The following is a 22,663-nucleotide window of genomic DNA, read 5'->3' on the forward strand; positions in this document are numbered from 1 at the left end:
AAAAAATAATTAAAATAGAGTTATAGCCTCAAATTACGAAGTTACATGTTGCAATGGAACTACATATTTTACTTTTAAAAATATCATACAAAAATAAAGAAAAAAAATAAGTAAAACAGAGGTATACCGGTTGAAACGGCTATACCGGCTATAACATTTCCACCCGGGCTAAACCTGTCTAAATCGAAAGCTAGTAAAGTTCCGCTATTTGAAACGGCGGTAGGCGTATGAAATGGTGGTAAGTAGCCTAACGCCGTCTCAATTAGCGAACAAGCCAGGCCGTCGTAGCAGGCATCCTTCCGCCAAATGAACCGGTGAAATTAGGCCTACCGCCGTTTTCATATGGCGGTATAGATCTTTGTTCGAGTATTTATTTCTGCGAAATCGTAAAAAAATATAAAAATAAAAAAAGTTCTCATCTTCCTTTGGGTTTTGGTGGGCCAAAATAGCACGTGGCCCACTACCCAGAGGAAGATGTGATCCGGCCCACGAACAAAGCCTGGCCCGGGCGGCCACGACAGCGCTCGGGGTGCCCGCTCTGCCGCCGTGCCGGATGTCTGGACACAATCACACCACAGGGAGCTGTAGAGGGCGGAGAGCAGAGGCCGGCGGAGCCATGGCGACCACTCTCTCGTTATCTTCTCCCCTCTTCCTCGCAGCTCCGGCCAGAGGTAACCTGCTCCGTCCCTCCAAGATCCCCTCCCCTCTCAGGCTCTCGCTATCCTGGTACTGCTTTTTTCACTCAAAAGTATGCATATCTTGCGCATCTGCTGTGTTCATGGTATCTTGAGGATTAGTGTTGGCTGACTGCTGAGAGAAACTGCAATTTCTTGACAGAGGAATTAATTTGGGACACGTTTGCAGTGTATGATCTGGTTTTGTTTTGAACTCTGCAGCTAGAGATGTGGCCTTGTGCGGAGTGCCTTCAGCTAGTACATCATGGAGCACTGCAAATGCTCTAAGCAAGGGCTACATGGTTAGAGTACATGAGCGGGGGAAACAGCGACGCATGGCAATAGTATCCGTGGTTGGTCACCAAACTTGGCTACACTTTCTCAGTACCTCCTAGTGTGATTTGCTTTAAATTGCCATTTGCATGATGTAGGTTGCTTAGTGACACTGACACAAAAGTGCTAGGTATTCACACGATCGTTAATTTATTAGCTAGCAATATATCATGAGTTGAGTGATGTTGAACTGTGGAGAGACCAAGTCAATCTGCGCATTATAAAAACTCAGAGGAGAAAGTAGAAATTATAAGGAGTAAATTTCACCAGCGGTCCTTAAACTTGTCCCCAGTTCTCATCCCGGTCCCGTACTCTTAAAGTGCACATAATGGTCCTAAAACTTGTCCCGAGCTCTCATCCTGGTCCCGGTACTCAAATGTGCATTTTGAGAGTACTAGGACCGGAATGAGAATTCGGAACAAGTTTAAGGACTGCCGGTGAAATTTACTCAATTATAAGCCTATCTTCACTTTGCGTTACTGCATACTTCTGTCTGGTCACCTATGGACTCTATAATGTGCTTATCCTGAAATGCATATTGATGTCCTTCTCAAACTTCGTATTCATATCACTCCATGCCACACCAGTTGATTAACTAATTTAACATAGTGATAATACGTGGGTGTTCTAACAAGTAGCTCCTACTCGTTTGAGAAAAAATAATACACCAGTATTCTGATAATGGGTTCAGAAATACTAAATTTCACTATGACTTCATTGCAAGTTTGCTACAAAGAAATTCTGTTGCCAGAGCTCATTCTTTACAAGTGAATATTGCTCTCAGCTTGTTTGACCGGCTAACATGTTTCTTTCTTCCTAGATTGGAAGAAAGTCAACGACTAGAGAAACAGTTGTCCCTGACCCCGACTATAGGTTACCAATTGCTATACTTGGTGAGCTCTGATGTTAGTAAGTACTAAGTAGAACATCTCTTAACATGTACTTAAACCTCAACAGAAGAAGATTGGCAAGTGTTTAGCATGGTTATTAAGGGATTTAATAACAGCTATTGTCCAAATGCAGGGATTGCTGGTGCTTTTGCATATGCAGACAATCTTCTAGCTGCTGCACCTGTAGGACTGCTGGGACTGCTGCTTTTGTTCCAGGTCTGCATATCCTAAGCAGACTGCTTTTGGAGTTCAGATCATCTGTTTGAGTTCATGATGATCACATATTATCAGAGAATTATATTCTTTTCTACAAGAGCATCTGCAAGTTAACTCGTGGAGCATATAAATATTACTGTTTTCGAGGGCATATATTACAGCATTTCAGTCAACCCAAATTATCTATTATTTGTGCAGACATCCATGTGTTTTCATTCTTGGTATCAGCAACATAACGATTCAACCCAGCACTCCTGATTGTATCTTTTTTTTAGGAACCCAATTGTATCATTATTAAAGATAAAAATAGGGAATTGATATACTCTAAGTCCTCTTTCTGTTTAACTATGACTTAGTATTTTTCTAATGTTGGCCTTGCTGCATTCTTTCTCTGCAGACTACAAGAGTGAGGTTCGTCTTTGATAATGAGGCCCTGGTTCGTACCCTGTACTTTTCTTAGGAGTAAAATAAATATTTGGAAGCATGCCAGTCAACTCATGATGAGAATACATGCACAGAACGTTTTTGTGGAGATAAAAAATAGATGAACCAAGTTGTGTAACCTCCTCTGTTGTGTTAAGGGGCTTCTCCCAATGCTGCCCTTCACAGGGTGGTGTGGCACGGCATGACTTCTACTTCACAACTTCTTTATCCTTGATTGAGCGTCAGAGCTCCTGCATTTTTGTTAAAAAAGTAGATGATGAGGATTTCATTACTTAAACTCAATCTTTGCATCTGAAATGATGAACATGCCTATTTTTCATAACATTCATTCATAAGCTTGTGTTGTATAGGAGGTGAAAGTTGGAGACCAGTTGCAGGAGTCAGGTGAAAATGTGTTTGTTGGTGGCAAGAACCGTTGGAAGTATGCTAATCCTTCATGCTAGAATGTCCAGTCAATTTCTTTGTTCATGAATCATGATAAGAGGTTCACAATCTAACAATTTAGTTCATGCATAGGTACTCAACGTTCATAAATTGGGAGCTATGGTGGCCACAATTTCCTATCTTGGTTTACTTCAAAGAGAGCCAAACAAAACCTGAGGGGCAGATCCACTTCTTCCCAGTGATATTCGTAAGTTCACGAATTTAGCCCCAAGTCAAACAAGTTTGTTTCTCGATATCCCAGCATTCAACCCAATGTTTTGAGCAGAATGGCCGACAACTCTATGATGTCATGGTGGAGCGTGCTGGACCCTCAAAGACGAGCGGCCCTAAGTAGAAGTAGTGCTGATCTTCCCTCAAGATGATGAGCTGAGTTCCATGGCGTGCTGCTGTGGCACCAGTTGACGCTCCAGGAAGCAAAGGCTCCGTGCCTTTTTCGACCTACCTGATGTGTGGTCCTATGCATTACCTTCGAGATAAAATGAAGGATGAATGGATGATGTATTAGCTGTAGATATATTAGAAACTGATGTAATGCAACATCAGCTACTCATCTGAGGCAATACATTGGTGTGTACTTGGATTTATATTCAGATGCTACCAAAAAAAACACCCATCTGCAGGCAGGGGAAGTGGGAACTGGGGAAGCATAGCAGGCTCATGGGCCTGGAGAATGGGCGAAGTGATAACTCAGCCCAGATTTGGCAGCAACGTGAACTGGGCTCTCATCTGGAATTTCTAAGCTAAATAGAAGTAGTTTAAATATTTATTTTTTTCAGCGTAAAATAGAAACAAAATGATTTTCACCTGAATATTTTCGGTGTACCCTTTAGCTTCAGCTGAACAAATTATTAGATCTGCTCTTATGCATTATGCCAAAGAGACGGACCTCTAAAAATTCAAGAAAAAAATATTTTATCGCACAATCTACTTTAACGCCGCATACAAAATTAGCTTTGAGTTATCTCCTAAATGAAAAGACAAAATAATGAGTATAAAATTGAGTTTTAAGGTCAACTTTTGTATAGCGACAGATAACATCATGTCTTATGTTAGAGAAACATATTAGTAATTTTTCATAATCACTTTTCATGCAACTTTACATTGCTAGGGTAATTTAGTATTAGATTGTCCTGCTTATACTTCCCCCACTAGCTAATACTTTTTTACCTTTTTAGTCCTTTCTGTTTAGATAGGCTAATGCAGAAAAATGCTAAATTTTAGCACTTAGATCTAAACATGCCTTATGAAAAGAAAATCTTAATGTATTCTTTAAGATGGGGCATCAAATCTTTTGTTACCATAAAACTTGAACTTAAAATTCAATTCGTACGCGGAGAGGAGAAATAACAAACCTCATTTTAGGGTGCATCGGACCCAACGAAAATGTATTGTTGAGTAAATCAAGTCATTTATCTTTGTTCACGGAGTCACAAAAGTGAAAATGTTTTGCAAATTTTAATGTGTTACTTCATCAAATTTCTAGATGAAGCACCTGTGTGCTCGTAGCAGGATCGAACGGATCGCAGCGTCCATGGGATCACCTACTAGATCCAGAACACAAACGAGCGAACGAGTGCGTTACTATCGTGTGACAGCCTGTCATTCCCTAAAATTTTGGTTGGTCTACACTACAGTACTCACTTCGTACACACGGTGCGCATGCACGTTTAAAAGTCAGAAGACGCACGGACGCAAAGGTGCGAGCGCGAGTGGCACAAACACGTTTCCCTCCGTCCTCCCGCGCGCCCCACCGGAAAAGTCCAGACCCTTCTCACATGCCCCCGGCACCGAACGTGCACCGCTGAAACCGATCAACACGACACCATCGCACAGCAGGCCGCGCGAAAACGACAAGGCACCAGAAAAAAAACTTATGAGCCCCTCTCCGCGCACCCGGGGCCGCCACGTACAGAGCTGCTGCGTCGCGGGGCCCATTGGCCAGAGGACCACCCGTCGGTGGGCCAAGGGATTCACATGTGCCAGTCTTGGCTGGCTGGCGTGTTTCCTCCGGTCAATTCCGCGCCGAGCCGCTGATCCACAGACCACACCCACCAGCAGCGCTGTGGGCGGTGGGCCCAGTTTGCGGAGAGGGGCGCACAAAAGATTCGCGGCCACGCGTCGCCGCCTCCACAAAAGCGCGCTGCGTGGAACGTCCGCACGCTGGGGCAGTGGGACCTCGGATTTGGTTTTGGTCACTTTGCAGCAACACCCTCGTCGACCTAGAATATTGTATTACTTGTGCCATAGTCCAATATTAATTTATCAAAGCATTAATCAAAACGCACCTGTCTCACGTTGGGGGTCTCTTTGGAACGTAGGAATCTCAAAATGCAGGAATTGAAAAAACAAAGAAATATAGTTGCATGTCACTTGCATTTCCATAGAATTGAGAATGCTGAAAGCTTTGTAATAGAGTGTTTGAATACAACACAAGAACAACATGAGAACGAGAAGAGAGAGATAGACAGTTCGCAAGAGGTTGAACTTCATATTAGATTTCTCCCAAAGTTCCTACGGATTGAGTTATTTCATAAGAATTTTCCTTTGTTCCAAAGGGCTACATAAAAATAATTCCCAAAAGTTTCTACATGAATCCTACTCCGTTCCAAAGGAGTAAAAAAATATTCTACATGTCGCGGCGACATGGATGCATGCTACTCTATATCTAACAGATTTCAAAGTTAAAAAACTCCAACAAGCTAAACTGATATCTTATTTATCCATGCATGTATCTCAGTAAGATCCTTAGACCCCATTTGTTTCTGCGTTGCATTGTCGCATCGGTTGGAAGAACGTGAAGAAATCCCACCAAATGTCGTGTGTCCAGCACTCGTCTAACTGCGTGTTGTGAAAAATGTGTAGTTTTCAATGGATGACGTCGAAACACGAGAAAACGATCTCTGATGCGCCTTCGCTTCCTCACACTGTGCGTCAAGTGGCGGGCACAAGCCCCGTGACCCCAATTGAATCCATTGAAAACCACACATTTTCCACAAATCCAATGAAATTCCTATATTGAATCCTACTCTATTCCGAAGGAGGTCTGAGTTTACTTGTTTTCCCTAAAAATTTGTTCTACGTGTCGGCAAATATGGATGTATGCTACTCTATATCTAATAGATTTCAAATTTCAAAAAAAAAACTCCAACAAGCTAAATTGATATCTTATTTATCCATGTATGTATTTTAGTAAGATCCTTAGACCCCTTTGCTTATGCGTTGCATTGTCGCATCGGTCGGAAAAATGTGAAGAAATCCTACTGAACGTTGCGTGTCCAACATGCTCGTCCAGCCGTGAGTTGTGGAAACACATGTGGTTTTCAATTGACGATGCTGAATCACGAGAAGTCTGATGTAGGTTTACTTCCTCGTGCATTGCGTCTGCAAGAAGGGGAGAGGGGTCTTGGGGGCACAAGCACCATGATCGTTATTAGATTTGTCCCCGAACCCAATGATAAAAAGTCAACATGATTTAATTTTAATATATGCATTTCCCATAACTAGAATCAATCAGGTGATCTATGGTCTCTCAATGGCTGCAGTGCCCTCCCAATTGTTATTTTAATCAGCAACAAGGCGCAAGACACTACTTTAACTTCCAATTAATAATATCAAAACAAATTAAAAATATTAAAAATATATAATTTTGAAACTTTACCCAAAAAATATAATATTTTGAAACTAATAATCAAGACAAATTTAGTGATACCATTTTAAAAGATTAATTTAAAATATATTGATATCAAAATTAAAATGTGTTAATTGCACGCATCCCAAAATATCAGTTATTTAAGGATCGAGCGGAGTATGTCCATAATTAAGATGATGATACATATTGTTTTTGAGCAAATAAATCCACAATACACACTCCGAGAATACCATCGTGTGTGAAATAGTTGGACTACCCTCTATCTTTATATCATGTTTAATTTACTTCTGGTGCTTATAATGGCTTTTATTCTTCATTAGATTTATCTAAATCCTTTTATTCTCAAAGGTCACATATGCACAAATATAACCACATCATATGTTACTCCTAAGTCCTTTTAGCATCAGGCCGCCACTGATCGGCTCTGCCGCACACATGCATGCTCATTGATATGTCGGTTCTGCCAGCATGGAGGAGTAGCAGTTTTTACTAATATTGTTCTATGACTTTCTTGGAGCTTTTCTTAGATTTATGTGAAGTCAACTTTCTCTAGTTTTGTCCAAATATATAGAAAAAATGTACAAATATATATTGATTGTGTATTTATTTAATATTGTATATGCTCATATATTTTTCTATTAATTTGATCAAAATTATATAAATTTGACTTAGGATAAAATTAAAATGCCTTATAATTTTAGAACCAAGGGAGTATAAATTTAAGCATGGTTCTAGTAGATCCCGCTGTCGAGTCCAACTCGGCTGATTTTGCTTGGCATTGGGTCCAATTGGTTGGTGAAAACGTGTATAGTAAGGATAAGTGCATTGGTGTTGTCTAATGGACGGTCACATGTATTGACACGTAATTTTAAGACGACTTAACAAACAATATATATAATGGGTTGTCTTTTTAAGTTGTCCTATAGTAATTCTATTTCCTTAATTTGCGTATAGAAAAAAAAAGAAATATTATGAGTTACATGACAACAATAAGTTGTACAATTGTGGAGTAGTCGTCTCATAATCCTAAAATCTAGCCTATGTGGCGGTTGTTTCGCGAAACAACGACCTCTTTCTCTCTCCTCATACCCTCTCCTCCACATCAACAAAAATTATACGTGGCATTACATGAGATGATCTATGAGGTGTAGCAATGTATTCTCTAAGGTGATTTTAGTTTGCATGGGCACGGATAATCTTTAAAAAAATGACCTACAGAAGAACCTTAGAATCAGGGTGGTACATGAGTCGACTATGGAAGAAAGGTTCTTGTGCTCCAGCCCCATGAGGCGCTCCCATGCACCGGATGGATGGCATCCATCGAGGATCCAAGGCGGATGCACCAGATGCACTTTTGTATTTTAACCCTTGTATTTTTTCGAATCAACCCGCAATCTAACATAGATGCACAGTCGGTGCTCCTGGGGCATCCGTTTTGCATCCGACGGATATCATCCATCCGGTGCATGGAAGCACTGATGGGGCTGGAGCATAGGAATCTTTCTCTCGGCTGTAGTTTAGGTAAATTTGTAATTTACCAAACCTAATTGTCATCAGAAAAAGAAAATTACGTTTTACGGAAAGATTTTTTTCGAAGTCTGCGAGGCTGCAATTGCAAATTGACTTGTAAAGCCCGCGACGCAAAGGTGCGGAGCTGAACGGCTGGAACCTCGCCGTCGGCACGGCTATATTGCTCCCGAGTAAATTCAGTCACCTGCAAGGGCCAGTTCGCAAAACGCCTTCCCTTCTTTCTCGCTCCTGCTGCACCAGGAACCGACACTGCCTGGAAGCAAAGGTGGCTGCGTGTCACCTCCGTGTTCGCCTCGCAGCTCGCACCACGACCTCATCACGGCACGGGCCCCCTCCCCTCCCCCGTTCCCCCCACCCGCGATCTCCGCGCAGGGAGCTAGCTCGGCAGGAAGGCAGGCCTCCACCCACCGCCCTCCTCCTCTCGGTCTCCGTGCTCCCTCGCCGAACCCACCCCCTCCCTCCCCAGATCCGGCGACGCCCGCCTCCACGCTCCGCTGCGCTCCCCCTCATCACCTGCCCGGCGGACACGTCGCGCCTCCACCGCGCGATCTGATGCGCCCGCACGCGGTCGCCAGGTAAACAAGCCTCGTACTCGGATTAATTTACTTAACCGCCGCTATTAATACGCCAACCCGTGTGTCCCCCTCCCTCCTCCACCGAGACCGGCCCAGATCTCTCTCGACCCCGTCCCCGTCCCCATTCCCGCACACCCCCACCCAATCCCTCCTCCATGCTGCTCTGGTCCCGCGCGCGGATCGTTTGCTAATCGCTTCATCGGTTTTCTTTCTGGAAATCAGCGGCGATGCGGTGGAAGCTTAACTCGTCGGCGTACAAGCGCGTGCCGTCCAGGGAGGCCACCACGGAGCCCGACGTCGAGACGCCGAGTTCGTACACTCCCGCTCGTTTCTGCCTCATTCTCTTGCCCGTGATGGATTTAGGGTGAGATTTATAATTTTGGGTTTCTCCATTTCCGCAGTGAGGACGACGGACGCTGGCGCGGGCCCGTCGTGGCGCATGTCGCTGCCGCACGTCTGCGTCGCCACGCTCACCTCGTTCCTCTTCGGGTACCACTCCGGGTGCGTGCGCTCTCCTCGTCGTCACGTTCTCAGCTCTTGCTTCTAATTGCTCTGCTCCCCGCATCTGAAACTCGTGCTCGTTTGGTGCCGTGACGGCGATGATGCAGGGTGGTGAACGAGCCCCTGGAGAGCATCTCCGCCGACCTTGGCTTCTCCGGCAACACCTTCGCCGAAGGTACCGCCCATTCCTGCTGCTGATTTTGGCGGTTTTGGTCACCTTTTGTTTTTGATTACTCAAGCAGTGTCTCTGCTGGGTGCAGGACTGGTGGTGAGCATCTGCTTGGGTGGAGCCTTTATCGGGTGCCTGTTCAGTGGCTCCGTCGCTGATGGAATTGGGCGTCGCCGGGCGTTCCAGCTCAGTGCGCTGCCCATGATCATTGGTGCTGCAATAAGGTGACATCATGTGCTAGTTGATTTGTCTTCCTCGTTCACTAAATCCTTGTCTCTGTAGTATGGTTGGTTTAATGCAGTATTTAATTGCCACTTGCTAGCATTCCTTATTCTTTTGGTGGGTGCAGTCAGCATACAAAATTGGTTATTCAAAACTAAATATTGAACCCTTCAAAAAAAAAACTAAATATTGCTTGGTGGCAACATGTGGTGACTGGCTGACTGCTGACCTGTTCTTGTGGTGCTGGTGGTACTGTTAGAATTGCTGAAAAGTTGAATTATGGGTTCAACAACTCTAATCCTTTTTATTTTTCTGAGCACGCGGATGGAGTAACAAAGGGCAACTCCAACAGTACATGCTTCTGCCAAAAATTTAATTTTTCGCTGTTAGGACTTAGGTGATGTAAAATGAATGTTAAGGGTGACTGGCTGACTGGTGACTTGGTCTATTGAAAGTTCTGTTGAATTGCTGAAATGTTGCATTGTTGGTAACAACTCTTTTCATTTTTTTAACGGGGGCAAGCTGCTTGATTTAAGCGCAGAATTCACCCATCTGCAAAATTTAAAATTTTGACTTCATTAAGACTTATGAACCTAGTATGTGATGGTTCTGTGACAATTGTCACAGTATAAGAGGTGCATTGAGTCCACATGTCATGCTGTCATGTGGGCACCAGGCAAGCTCCTCACCAAGTCAAGGAAACATTGAATTTCCCCATTGACAAGAAGCAACTTGACAGTGCTGTAAAAGTAAAATAGTAACAGTTAGTTCAAATTCTAATCCTGTCGCGAAAACTGTGGAAAACTGCTAAATCAACCATGAATGTGATGGTCCTGTAACAGCTTTTCAGGACTCATGAATATGGTGTAAACTTTGTGTACATCACATTGTCATGTGGGCACATTGGAAGCTCCACAGTCGGTCCTAGAAACCGTAGAGAGAATGTCTCTAATGATGGGTATAGTTCCTGTTTTTGCTAGGGGCTTTCTGCACAGGTTTTCATAAACCTGTGCTGTAACTTTGGGTTTTCTTTAAACCCTCCTCTTCTTAATATATTGATACGCAGCTCTCCTGCGTGTTCGAGAAAAAAAAAGGGAACTGAATAATACCATACAGATCTTTGAATTTAAATTGACTCACTTGCCAACTAGGAAGAGACTGAGTTATTAATTGCAACTATTTTCTGAATGTTGTTAAGTAACCTTATTTCCCTGATTGTGACCCTTGTTTAGTTCTGCATTAACATAACCCTTGTTTCCCTAGGAAGAGACTGAGTTATTAATTGCAACTATTTTCTGAATGTTGTTAAGTAACCTTGTTTCCCTGATTGTGACCCTTGTTTAGTTCTGCATTAACATAACCCTTCCATCAATTGATTACTATGTTAGTATTGCGTTTTGTGGGTGGAGTCAGCATGATATCTTCATTGCTGGGTGTGAAAGATGTTTCTTGCAGAGTATAAAACATGTGTTGACGTAGCACTCTCAATAATTGACTGCTACCCCCTCCGCCCTCCTGGCACATATTTTGGCCATTACTTCAGTCAGATTTCCGAAACGTTGGCTACCAGTATCGTTCAAAATAGTTTTTCTTTGGGCGTAGTATTTCAAAATAGTTTAGGTTGGTGTATGAAAATTATATGTATAGATTTGTCCTGAAGACCAGGTTCATACTATCATAGTTTTATTGGAGTAAATACTAAGTTAAAAATGAAGAGCAGTTATTGTTGCCTTTCCTGTCAGCCTAGTCAACAGTAACGATGCAGTGCTTGCAGAGTTCATAGAAAAGTCGGTGATTTGATGAGCTTTGATTTTCAGATGATGTGAATGTGATGATCTGGAAAAATTGGGTGGAATTATGTCTTGTAATTTTCATATAATGCAAATGCGATGGTCCGTAGCATAGCTGTCCTTCTGGGGTTCACAAGATGTTCTGAATTGTCTTGGATTTACCATTTTGTTATCAGCTTCGTTATACAATAGTATGCTCTCTGCCCTCATGAGGAATTTATGTGGTACCATATGGCATTGAGTGTTATGTTCTCTGCGCTCCTTAAAGTTATTTAATAACAATGCATTCGAAATTGCACTTCAAGGGGGCATTGAGAATGTTGTGATGCATGGAAGAAGTGTATTATATTGCATCAATGATGGTTACATGTACTACTGTTGTGGAATTGGAAGAAACCATGTATTGGTCAGAAATTTTTTAAGTTACTTTATATCTGTCCTGTCTGAACGATTCTGATGAATAAACAATTGGCAGTGCTCTCACCAATAGTTTGGAGGGTATGCTTCTAGGAAGATTTTTGGTTGGAACGGGGATGGGATTGGGCCCACCAGTAGCTTCACTATATATAACGGAGGTATGTAGCTGGTGTTTTTTCATCAATGACTCCTAGATTTCTCCTACGATTTGCCCTGTCCTCTGACAGAAATTTTGATATGGTTCATCTGTGTTTACATTCACCTCTGATGAAATGCAGGTTTCTCCTCCTACAGTGAGGGGTACATATGGCAGCTTTGTTCAGATTGCGACCTGTCTTGGAATCATTGTATCGCTCCTAATTGGTACACCTGTTAAAGATATTGATAGATGGTCAGAAACTTTATGCTGTAGTCTTTTACGTGCCTGTTGAAGTTGATATGTGTGAAATCCATCTGTACTAATGCTATTGTTGCTTTTGGCAGGTGGAGAGTATGTTTCTGGGTTGCAGCTATCCCAGCAACTTTACAAGCTCTTGCTATGGAGTTCTGTGCTGAGAGCCCCCAGTGGCTATACAAGGTGCATTTAGTTTGGGTCACTGCTGGTTCTTTATGTCATGCTTCTGATTTATCAAGTTAAACATGCATATGTGCTCCTTTTGTCACCCATATTGCTGGGGGTGGTTTTTAGTTTCTTTTTCGTGTTAAAGAGTTTAGGTTACAACATACCATGGGTTTGCAAACCATGAAACTGTATCTCATGTTGCTTTAGTACTTCATGAAGGACTGTACTATGTGATAATTTGATATACTATGGAGTGACAAGGTGTCTTAACTATATTTATGAATTGATGTTCAAGAGACTTACATAATGATTTGATGAAACCTGTTCTTCTATGCAGTGTGGAAGAACAATTGAAGCAGAGATGCAATTCGAAAAGCTTCTAGGCCCCCTTCATGTAAAATCAGCCATGGCAGAACTTTCTAGATCTGAAAGAGACGATGGAGAAAGTGTAAAGTACTCAGAATTGTTCCATGGTCGCCACTTCAATGGTACAAGCTATCCTGTTATCCATTTTGTTGCATCTATGCTGCTCTTATAACCTGAGTTCTGTGTGACCATGAAGTTTGTTCATTACAAGTCCCTTTTTTGCTACAGTTGTTTTTATTGGATCGGTGCTCTTTGCTTTACAACAGTTATCTGGCATCAATTCTGTGTTCTATTTCTCCTCAACTGTGTTCAGAGGTGTAGGGGTGCCTTCTAACTTTGCCAACATTTGCATGGGGATTTCGAATCTAGCAGGTTAGCATCCAAGTAACTCTTATAATGAGCTACTATGTTCATTTCATCTGACACTTTCTGTTCTATCTCCCAGGCTCAATTATAGCAATGGTTCTAATGGACAAGCTGGGTAGAAAAATCCTTCTTTCAGGGAGTTTCCTTGGGATGGTAAGCAACCACCATAAATGGAACTTCAAGTGATATGTTGAATATAACATTTTTCTAAAAGAAAGTTATGTTGAATGTTACTGACAGCACTTTACTGGTGTAGGCCTTTTCGATGGGGCTTCAGGCTATTGGAGCAAACCGTCATCTTGGTTCTACAAGTGTATATCTTTCAGTTGGTGGCATTCTGTTGTAAGTTGCAAGAGTTCTACATATTTGAGCTTAGTTCTTTGTGACTTTTATGTTAAACTTGACTTAATTGAGACATCTACCTTTGGTATCCCATACAGCATGAGTTACATTAATGCATCCGAGATAATCATGTTCTTTGCTGCCTTTCCAAGACTCACTAAAAAGTGAAAGGCACTCTATGTTGGGCTATATGAAATATTCTTGTCATATTAATTTTTGCTTGTATCTGCTCCTTTGACCTACTTATTGCTACCTGATTGAAATACTTATTGAACTTATCAGATATCATCAAAGATTGTAATTCCCTGAACTTGTTTCATCTTGATTCCTGTGCAGTAATTTTCCCTATTAATGCTGTGTCACCTATTTTATGTAGTAGTTTTCTGCACAGTAACATTTCCAATTGGTTGAATTGTATGTTTATAGCAGTTAGATATCTGTCTGCCATTTACTTGTATGTTTATAGCAGACCTGTTCGAACTTTTCTTTGACATGGTTACCTTTTTAAAACAGTTATGCCACTTTTTTTTAGGCCAGTTACTTACAGTTAGAAATTTTGCAGGTTTGTCTTGTCATTTTCATTAGGAGCAGGCCCAGTTCCAGGACTTCTTTTGCCTGAAATCTTCCCCAACAAAATACGAGCGAAGGCTGTGGCTCTCTGCATGTCTGTGCATTGGGTAAGAAGTCTATGTTGATATCTGGCACATGTAAATTGTTATATGAAGAAATAAGCATATCTGTGTGGGACAATTATACGCTATATATCTCTGCACTGGTTTGCCTTATTTGTTTTAGTTCAATTGGGAGGAAACCCATCAACAAGCACAGAATGATAAAGCCGTATCGTCTTAATGTTTTCAAATTGAGGTGTGTAAATCTAGGCTTGCATTTCCATAGATTCAAAGACTCCTACAGAAATAATTTTGATTTAGTTTTACAAAACTACAACTATTCGCACCAAAGCATCAATGACCAACTTTGACTTGTGCCGACTTTACAAAACTGCAAGAGCTTGCACCCTCAATAACAAGAAATTACTGCAACTATTACAAAATCCTAACAGAATAGTTGTGCGGACCCACCCGTGAGCCTAACACTACAACTTTTACAAAGCTCTAATGGAATCAGGCTTTTGCCTTTTACTCTTTTGGAATTATTTGTCTTAAGTTTTTTTTTTTGTTTCTGGTGTAGATCGAGTATCAACTAAAACAATCTTAGCGATTACCGCCTAACTATTTGTGGCGGTTCTTTAGTTTCTCCCCAGCATGGAACTGGAATCCCAATTGGCAAGAGGGCTCTAGATTTGTGCCTTTTTTTAGGGCAGATTTGTGCTTTACTATAGGCAGTGTTACCCTGTTTCTGAATTCAATGCACTTGCTGACATGCTATTGTTGAACCTAAAATCCGCAGATTGTAAACTTCTTTGTTAGTCTTCTGTTCTTGCGTCTTCTGGAGCAACTTGGTCCACAGGTTCTGTACACAATATTTTCATCAGTCTGCGTGGTAGCTGCAATATTTGTGCGGCGCCATATCCTTGAAACAAAGGGAAAGACTTTGCAAGAGATCGAAGTTTCACTCCTACAAGCACAATAAAGGTATGCATCTCTGTATCAACTTAAATTTATGATTGGTGGCACCATAGCAGCGACATTTTAAGGCAGTGATGATGTATAATCAGATGCTGGAGGGAACTGACTTTAAGGTTGAAATTTAAGGTCCATATGGATTAGAAGCATGTCCTTGAGCACCTTACCACATGATAAACTGGATTCACAGGCTGCAGCATGTTCTTGTGATTGCAGGTTCTATCCATGTGGTAGGGATTCGACATTGATTGGAATCTGACGCTACACTGCTTGCTGAATACCAACCAGGTGGGCTAGTATCCTGCTTGCTGATTCCTGAATCAAGTCATCTCTTGAAAACGGGCGATGCCCTGCAATGGTCTCAGGGAAGTTCCAGACATGCGCCTGCGACCGCCAGGGCATCCCGGTTTCTGCATAGACATGTACTGAGGTTGTGCCTGTATAGCCCGCCTTTAGGTATAGGATACCATGTATTGTCTTCTTTTATATTTATATATATACATACGTGTTAAAGTATCTACGGTTGGCTGTTGATGAGCACGGTTAAAACGGGGAATATTTCATCATTTGCATTACATGTAGTATGTTCATGTTCCGAATGATTAAGAACACTGCACGGCATGTGTTTGGACGGAAGATGTGTATTCCAGCGCAGGCTTCAAATTCTCAAGAGTCGCTTAACACAGTTGAATCTCGAGTATGTTTGATGTTTCGAGTGTGAGCGTAAGTGTGTGGCATACCATTTGTTTGGTTAGACTGCAGAGCGCAGAGCAGAGAGTACGTGTGTGCAATGATCCCTCTTGGCCTCTCTGTCGGCTTCAGCGAACAATCGATCGACGCTTGTCGGAGACGCCCGTTTGATGGTGATGAGCTTGAAGATGCTGCACGGTGCAGGACAACATTGCAAGTGAGCCAAAGCTAGTCAACAAAGGCCGTGCATCCTGACATGGCGGTCAAGATGGCAAACACGCACTTCCACCCGTGCAGTTCCAGAAAGGAGGTCGGTCACGGGCCACATCAATCTATCGACCCGAGCGAGCAGACCCGAGCGAGCAGGTGGACCGAGCCACATCAATCTATCGACCCGAGCGAGCAGACCCGACGGCTCGACCCGAGCGAGCAGGTGTGTTTGATATGAGGTGCTAAACTTTAACAGTGTCACATCAGATATTTGGATGCTAATTAGGAGAACTAAATATGAGTTAATTATAAAACTAATTGCAGAACCATGTGCTAATTCGCGAGACAAATCTATTAAGCCTAATTAATCCATCGTTAGCAAATGGTTACTGTAGCACCACATTATCAAATCATGGACTAATTAGGCTTAATAGATTCGTCTCGCGAATTACACTCCATCTGTGCAATTAATTTTGTAATTAACCTATATTTAATACTCCTAATTAGCATCCAAACATCCGATGTGACGGGTGTTAAATTTTAACACCAATTGCCAAACAGCCCCTAAATGGAAAAGCTGCTCCAGGTAGGGCGCAAAATCAACGATTTAGGGTTTGGTTGGGAATGCTCTGCTTCAAATTTTTCAGCTGCGCTCTAGATTCATCTTGCTAAACATTTCCAGTTCTCCTAGCACCAACTTAAAAAAAAGGTAGATCTAGGAGCCAACTTCAAGGTTTTTCTGGAGCACCTCGAGGGGTGCTCCGAAAATACTAATTTCAAATCTTTTCGTGGAGTTGGGGGTAATTACCCACCATACCACCGGTTATACAACGTACCGTTTCGATTTGAGAAAAGAAAAAACACATCCCGTCACCCCCTCACCTCATCCCGTCGCTCCTACCCTCACATCGTCAAGCCTCCACCGCCACCACCTCAGCGATGGCCCCACCCCGGCCCCGGTGCCCAACCTCTCCATCTCCGGCGCTGCCCTCCTCCACCGTTGCGCCGCCGCTGGCGGCGACTATGACGGCCTCCTCTTCGGCCGCGCCTCCAACCTCCCACCACAGCTACCACCGGCTAGGCCATGAGCCGTGGCTGCTTCCCGCAAGGCCTTGCAGGGGTGCTAGGCCGCGGGGCCGCCTTCGTCACGCCGCACGCCGGGCAACAATAACGCGACCCGATGGTGCCAGGGATGCGGTGGCGTCGGGCTGGGGCCGTGCCTTGTTGCCCGCGTGGGCGTCGGCCTACGGATCGACGCCGCGTTTCCCCACGGGCACCGGGCTGCTGGGGCCGCGCCGGCTGGCGGAGCGACGTCACCACACGCCAGGGCCGCGTTTCCCCGTGGGCATTGGGCTGCAGGGGCCGCGCCGGTCGACGGAGCGGTGCCGCACACGCGCCTGCCTTGTTGCCCGCGCGGGCGTTGGCCAACGGCGTCTGCGGAGCTCCTCATTGCCTCCAATGTACACTGATGCGTGGGTCCCACAATACATGGGTACAATAGACAATGCACATAAAAACATCATGTTCCTAGAGCTGGAGTCCTCTCATTTGCCAAACAGGTGCAACGGCTCCATGTTTTCGTGGATTTGGTGAAGTGGAGCTGAAGGAAGGTGGAGATAGTGTAGTGGAGCTGTTTTTTTTGGAGTGGAGTGGTCCAAATACGCCCTCGCTCTGGCCGGACCTGGAGCTCTGGAAAGTTAAAGGGAAGAAAAAGAATGAAAGCTTGAAGCTTCACATAATGAAATCTGAATACAAGACCTTTAGCTCGTTACAGCCCTCCAAGACAAATGAAATACTTCCTTCTTCCATTTCTACTATTCTCAGTGGCGGATGCAGGCCAACAGGCAAGCGGGCTCATCCACCCCATCCTTCTTCTCCTCCTCTCTCTCTTTTCTTCTTCCTCTCCTTCATCTATAGTCAAAAATTGTTTTTTTTTGTGTGTGTGGTGGTGGTGGTTGGGGGGGGGGGCAGGGGGTTGTTAGAGCCCCTTAGACCCACCCCTGATTGTTCTTCCACTTGGATAGAAAAGCTTTCAAATACATTCTAGGATCCGATGTCCATCAACGAACACGAAGCATCCATTGCCAACAACACTTTGCAAACCCGCATCCGACTAAATTGGCATCAATGTAGATGATCCGGCCTAATGGGCATCACTGCAGACAAAAAGACAATGACCCGAACGATGAGAAAAGGTCAATCACCCGCTTTTCTAGGCATCCTAGAGTTTCATGATAGATTAGAGGACTAGTAAAAAATATATATAGAACAAATTTTTGAATGCTTACATGTCTTAATTTGAGAACGGAGAGAGTTTTGGCTATCAGCCTATCACCGCTAGATGGTCATCTTGTCAAAAAAAACATGCAAAAACAACTCTTCGGCACGACACAAACTCATGACCATCAACAAGTATCTTCACTCCAAAAGAACCTTGATGATTAACGTTAACGGTTGGAACTTTGGATAATACCCCCAAGGGGGACATGACAAGACAAAATGGGATGGGAGGAACTAGGGCGATACAACCTGAGAGCATCAACGTTATAGATACTAGCCGAAGCCAAACAAGGCTTTTTGCCTGAAGCACCTTTTGGCTAAAACCTTTGGACTTCCCACACGACACACTGCATCCATAACGAGGGACATCATATGATAAATATATAAACTATCAAGTTTTACCGGTAAATCTGATTTTTATGTGAAATTTGATACTATTAAGTATATATAATAAAATAACTAGAGTTTTACCTGTATATCATATACTTTGTGGAAGACTACCTTAGTCATGTTGGTGAAAGTAGCGAAGATGTTTACGACATTTTTCCATTCACGTGTTGTGATTTCTGTGGAAGCAACTTTGGCTTGCATTAGCCCTTGAGCGCAAGTATAGGGATGGCAATCGGGCGGTTTTGGACCCGAGAGCCACGAGTTTCAGAACCGACGGGGCATCTACTAATTCGGAACTTAATTTGAAAGCCATATTTCGACCCGGACGCTTTTGGGATGCTTCTAATAACCAACGAACGGCAAGTGTGGGGGTGGGTCTGGAATTCCCCCCACGGGTCTCGGGTTCGGGGACCCGACACATGGTGGGTGCGGGGCCGGGTTAAAGATTTCCCCCGCGGGGTCATGGAGACCCGAATTTGGCCCACGAAGCACAGCTGCTGCCGCACCAGCCTGCCTATCACTCACCTGCACCGGCCTACTCCACGCCTCTAGCCTAGCAGCCCTCCAACCCCTTCTCCTCTCACTCGCTCTCCCCATGACCCTTGCCGGCCTCCACCCATCCCTAGTCCTCAGCGGTGGCGGCGACCGTCGCGCCATTGCGCCGCCAGCCCACCGCAGGCCTCAGCCGCGCCGCCCCCTGCCTCGCACCCTCACCCTCGCCCGCACCCTCGCCCTCTCCCGTGCCCCTCGCCCTCGCCCGCGCCACTCCCTGCCTTGCACCCTTGCCCGTGAGCACCGCCCGCGATGACGGCGGCGCGGACCCCCGCAACACGGTGACGGCGGTGCAGACCCCACGGGCGGCAGTGCCTGGGATCCCGACAGGCAACGCCGGTGACGGGGAGCTGGCAGGCAGCGCAGCCCCTGCAATGTGGCGGCAGCGGTGCGGCCCCCACGAGTCGACGGCTCGGGTGTTGGGGGACCCGCCGGGTTTCGGGCACTTGCGGGTTTCGGGGTTGGGGCAGCATTTCCACCCTAATGGGATTTTGGGTTCGGAGCGGGTTTACTGTTTAGGTTTCGGGGGTGGGTCCGTGGAAGCTTCACCCGGCCCCGACCCACTCCGTTGCCATCCCTACGCAAGTAGACATGGCTAATAGATATCGCTATGCCTTACCTACGCAAGTAGACATGGCTAATAGATATCGCTATGCCTTAGCTTTACCCATCTTTTATGCTTTTATCATTTTATATTGATAAATAGATGTTTTTCTTAAAAAATAATGATGAAAATAAGGATGTAAAATTCTTCTAAACACATATTTACGATATTATAAGTTTTGGAAAAAAAATCGAAATTACTCCCGTTAAATATAGGCAATGTTCGGATAACCCTCTAAAATGTTTCTTGATTTAGTTTACCTCCTAAACTATAACATTTGATTCAATTTACCCCTTGACATAATTTATATTTTTTGTTTCTCCATACACAAGTGGAGCATTAAGTTAAAACTTTACAACATACTAACATACATCATAACACATGTTATAAAAACACATCATGATTCTTTTATCATTATTTTATTTATATGGGTATGATTTAATTAATGATAAATTAGTTCTTGGATATACTCCCTCCGTTTTAAATTACAGGTCGTTTTGGCTTTTCTAGCCAAAATGACCTTTAAATTGGGACGGAGGGAGTACAAAATTATATGAAACATAATGACGAAAAATTCATAATATATTTTTTGACATACATTGTGATGTCCACTACCACCCTGCAAAATTTAAATTAAAATTCAACTTATGTATGGAGAAAAAAAACAAATTATGTTAGGAGGTAAAATGAACTCTATAGCATAATTTAGGGGTAAATTGAAAAAAAATAGATTATTGGGTTATTCGGACTTTGGCTATACTTGAGGGTATACTTGTAGTAATTTGAACTTTTGATTTAATAAATTTTTGCATGCTAAGTTAGTGCTCGTTTCAATGTTCAGTAGCCATCCATTTAAATTAACAGACTCGATTACCATTGTTTTATGATCCACATATCCCCTTCTCTTACTGGTGTTCCATTCGGCACCAATAAAGTCAAACGATCCTCCAGCCCTATCTTGTTGATCTCTCTATCTTATTGATGTTCCATCTGATATGGTTGCGTCGATGGATGGCGGTCCATGGGACCGATTTGGATGGGGTCGGGACACGTCTTCATATGTTTCTCCAGCGGTTTTGTGGATCTTTTTCAAGACGGGCGACTATAGTCGTCATCACTGTGCGATTGAGGGTTTCGTCAAATCTTGCTTGGTTCTCTGTTTATATTTGTCCCCTCTTTTGCTGACGATATGAGGATCGATGGTAATCGAGAACAGCACAGATTGGTCATGGTTGTGATGGATGCGATAGAGAGAAGAGAAGACTGTTAAATTTAACAGCAATTTTTTGGCAATCTTTTCTATACTTGTTCTTATTTTCCTTAATATAAATCATATGTTATGTAAGGGACCTTTTTTCGTCAAAGATAATTATGTGTTCTTTAATATGCATAGAAATTCTTTATTCAGCCTTTGCATAATGTCAACAATATACATGGACGTTACAGTATATGGCCGAATGACTAATTAGCCGTATAACTTAAGCAGGCTGTTTTGGGTAGTGCATGCTCGGCATGCGATTATTCTTCTACTTGCTCTTACACTTCGTGGATGCTCACCGGGTAACGATGGATGCACCCGGCCCACGCTCTGTCCGGCTCGCTCGCCGGACGCAGGCACTCCCACACCGCGCTGTTGCACTTGAACCCGGACCCAAACCCTAGCATCCACACCCGGTCTCCCTCCCGCATCCGGCCCATGGCCTCCACGTACGCTAGGGCTGATCCTTGTCTTCGCGAACAGGTCGTCCACGGCGGAGAAGACGACGAGCTCCGCCTCGGCGAGGGCCTCGCCGAAGCTGCTGTAGGGGGGGATGTAGTGGTCCGCGGGAGGGAGGCTGCTCTCGTCGCCAATGCCGCTGCGCTCGAGCATGCGGGTCATGAAGCGGACGCTGCCGTCGTCGAGGAAGGACACGAGGTTCGCGTGCTCGATGAACGTGGACGTGGGGACGCGGTAGGTTGGGCTGGGGCGGAAGCAGGCGTAGTCGACGAGGTACACGGCGCGGCGGCGGCTCATGAGGTGGCGCGCGGCGACGATGCCCGCGGGAAGGACGGCGGCGGGGAGGAAGAAGAAAAGGTGGGGTGGTGTTATGGTGTGGAGCCAAGTGAGTAGCATCTCAATCAGGAGCAACAATGTCCTACGTTGTTGCAGTATAGTGCCTGCAAGGACAAGGGCAGCAACAGCGAGGCCGCATTTGTTGTTCATGATGCGTTTGTAGACGAACGAAGTACTGTAGTAGCCTAAATGTGATGCTGAGCTTATTCTTGTTCGACACACTTGCGTGTGGACGATGTAGTATGCATGACGAGGGAGGGAGAGTGTGTCGATGGGAGGGTTTTAAAGCCGTAGGCATAAGTATCAACAAAAAAAAAAACAGCCGTAGGCATGTTTTGATCGTATATTCATGGGATGGAGCGAATCAGGTATGGTACACACAGTTAAGTATCGTTATCAATTAGTTAAGTGTACCCACCGTACAACAATTTATTTATATGATTATATCACTTTAGTGCAATAAAGTAAAATGTACTAGTTTTGTAATTTCTGCTCTAAAATTAGATAGTTATGTATTTTATATACCAAACCAGTTTTTTTAAATACATATATAGGGAAACCCACATTTGAAACAAGCTACATGGCAAATTTGTCCTACTTTCGTAGTTTTCAAGTTAGCTTGCCAAAATCGGAATCTATTGATACTTTAATGGTAAAAATTGGACTTCTTTCTCAATTAATTGATGGAGCAACTCATGGCATAGTTGCCTGATTTTCTTTCAAAATTTAGAACATAGTTGAATCCACATCACAGCTGTCAGCCATTGGATGAGCATTGGATGCCCTCACCTAATTCTTGATTCTTCAT

General features: G+C 43.8%; 2 protein-coding genes across 3 annotated transcripts; both read left to right on the top strand.

The window, feature by feature from the left end:
• Nucleotides 1-512: 512 nt before the first annotated feature.
• On the top strand, nt 513-3,585 carry LOC117839951 (uncharacterized). Its single transcript, XM_034720396.2, has 8 exons — nt 513-671; nt 897-1,027; nt 1,828-1,900; nt 2,031-2,113; nt 2,511-2,549; nt 2,908-2,978; nt 3,074-3,188; nt 3,267-3,585. The coding sequence occupies exons 1-8, from the start codon at nt 554-556 to the stop codon at nt 3,333-3,335; spliced, it is 699 nt and encodes a 232-aa protein (XP_034576287.1). The 5' UTR covers nt 513-553; the 3' UTR covers nt 3,336-3,585.
• A 4,923-nt stretch (nt 3,586-8,508) lies between these two features.
• On the top strand, nt 8,509-15,712 carry LOC117852725 (probable plastidic glucose transporter 2). 2 transcript variants are annotated; one of them, XM_034734953.2, is made up of 15 exons: nt 8,509-8,755; nt 8,978-9,064; nt 9,157-9,256; nt 9,364-9,431; nt 9,517-9,649; nt 11,913-12,012; nt 12,133-12,245; nt 12,338-12,431; nt 12,754-12,904; nt 13,011-13,154; nt 13,228-13,301; nt 13,405-13,490; nt 14,053-14,167; nt 14,901-15,085; nt 15,293-15,712. In XM_034734953.2, the coding sequence occupies exons 2-14, from the start codon at nt 8,983-8,985 to the stop codon at nt 15,081-15,083; spliced, it is 1,443 nt and encodes a 480-aa protein (XP_034590844.1). In that variant the 5' UTR covers nt 8,509-8,755; nt 8,978-8,982; the 3' UTR covers nt 15,084-15,085; nt 15,293-15,712. The 2 variants fall into 2 exon arrangements, with proteins under 2 accessions (XP_034590844.1, XP_034590850.1); XM_034734959.2 differs by lacking the exon at nt 8,509-8,755 and having other exon boundaries at nt 8,839-9,064.
• The last annotated feature ends 6,951 nt before the right edge of the window (nt 15,713-22,663 follow it).

This window comes from Setaria viridis, chromosome 1 (assembly GCF_005286985.2).
Source record: "Setaria viridis chromosome 1, Setaria_viridis_v4.0, whole genome shotgun sequence".
NCBI lineage: Eukaryota > Viridiplantae > Streptophyta > Magnoliopsida > Poales > Poaceae > Setaria > Setaria viridis.

Bases quoted from the DNA above. Each gene is read 5' to 3' on its own strand.
- LOC117839951 (XM_034720396.2), top strand. From the start codon at position 554: ATGTCTGGACACAATCACACCACAGGGAGCTGTAGAGGGCGGAGAGCA. The intron at 1,028-1,827 runs GTTGGTCACCAA...CTTTCTTCCTAG, and splicing joins GCATGGCAATAGTATCCGTG to ATTGGAAGAAAGTCAACGAC. The intron at 2,979-3,073 runs GTATGCTAATCC...GTTCATGCATAG, and splicing joins GGTGGCAAGAACCGTTGGAA to GTACTCAACGTTCATAAATT.
- LOC117852725 (XM_034734953.2), top strand. From the start codon at position 8,983: ATGCGGTGGAAGCTTAACTCGTCGGCGTACAAGCGCGTGCCGTCCAGG. The intron at 13,491-14,052 runs GTAAGTTGCAAG...GAAATTTTGCAG, and splicing joins TCAGTTGGTGGCATTCTGTT to GTTTGTCTTGTCATTTTCAT. The intron at 14,168-14,900 runs GTAAGAAGTCTA...TAAAATCCGCAG, and splicing joins TCTGCATGTCTGTGCATTGG to ATTGTAAACTTCTTTGTTAG.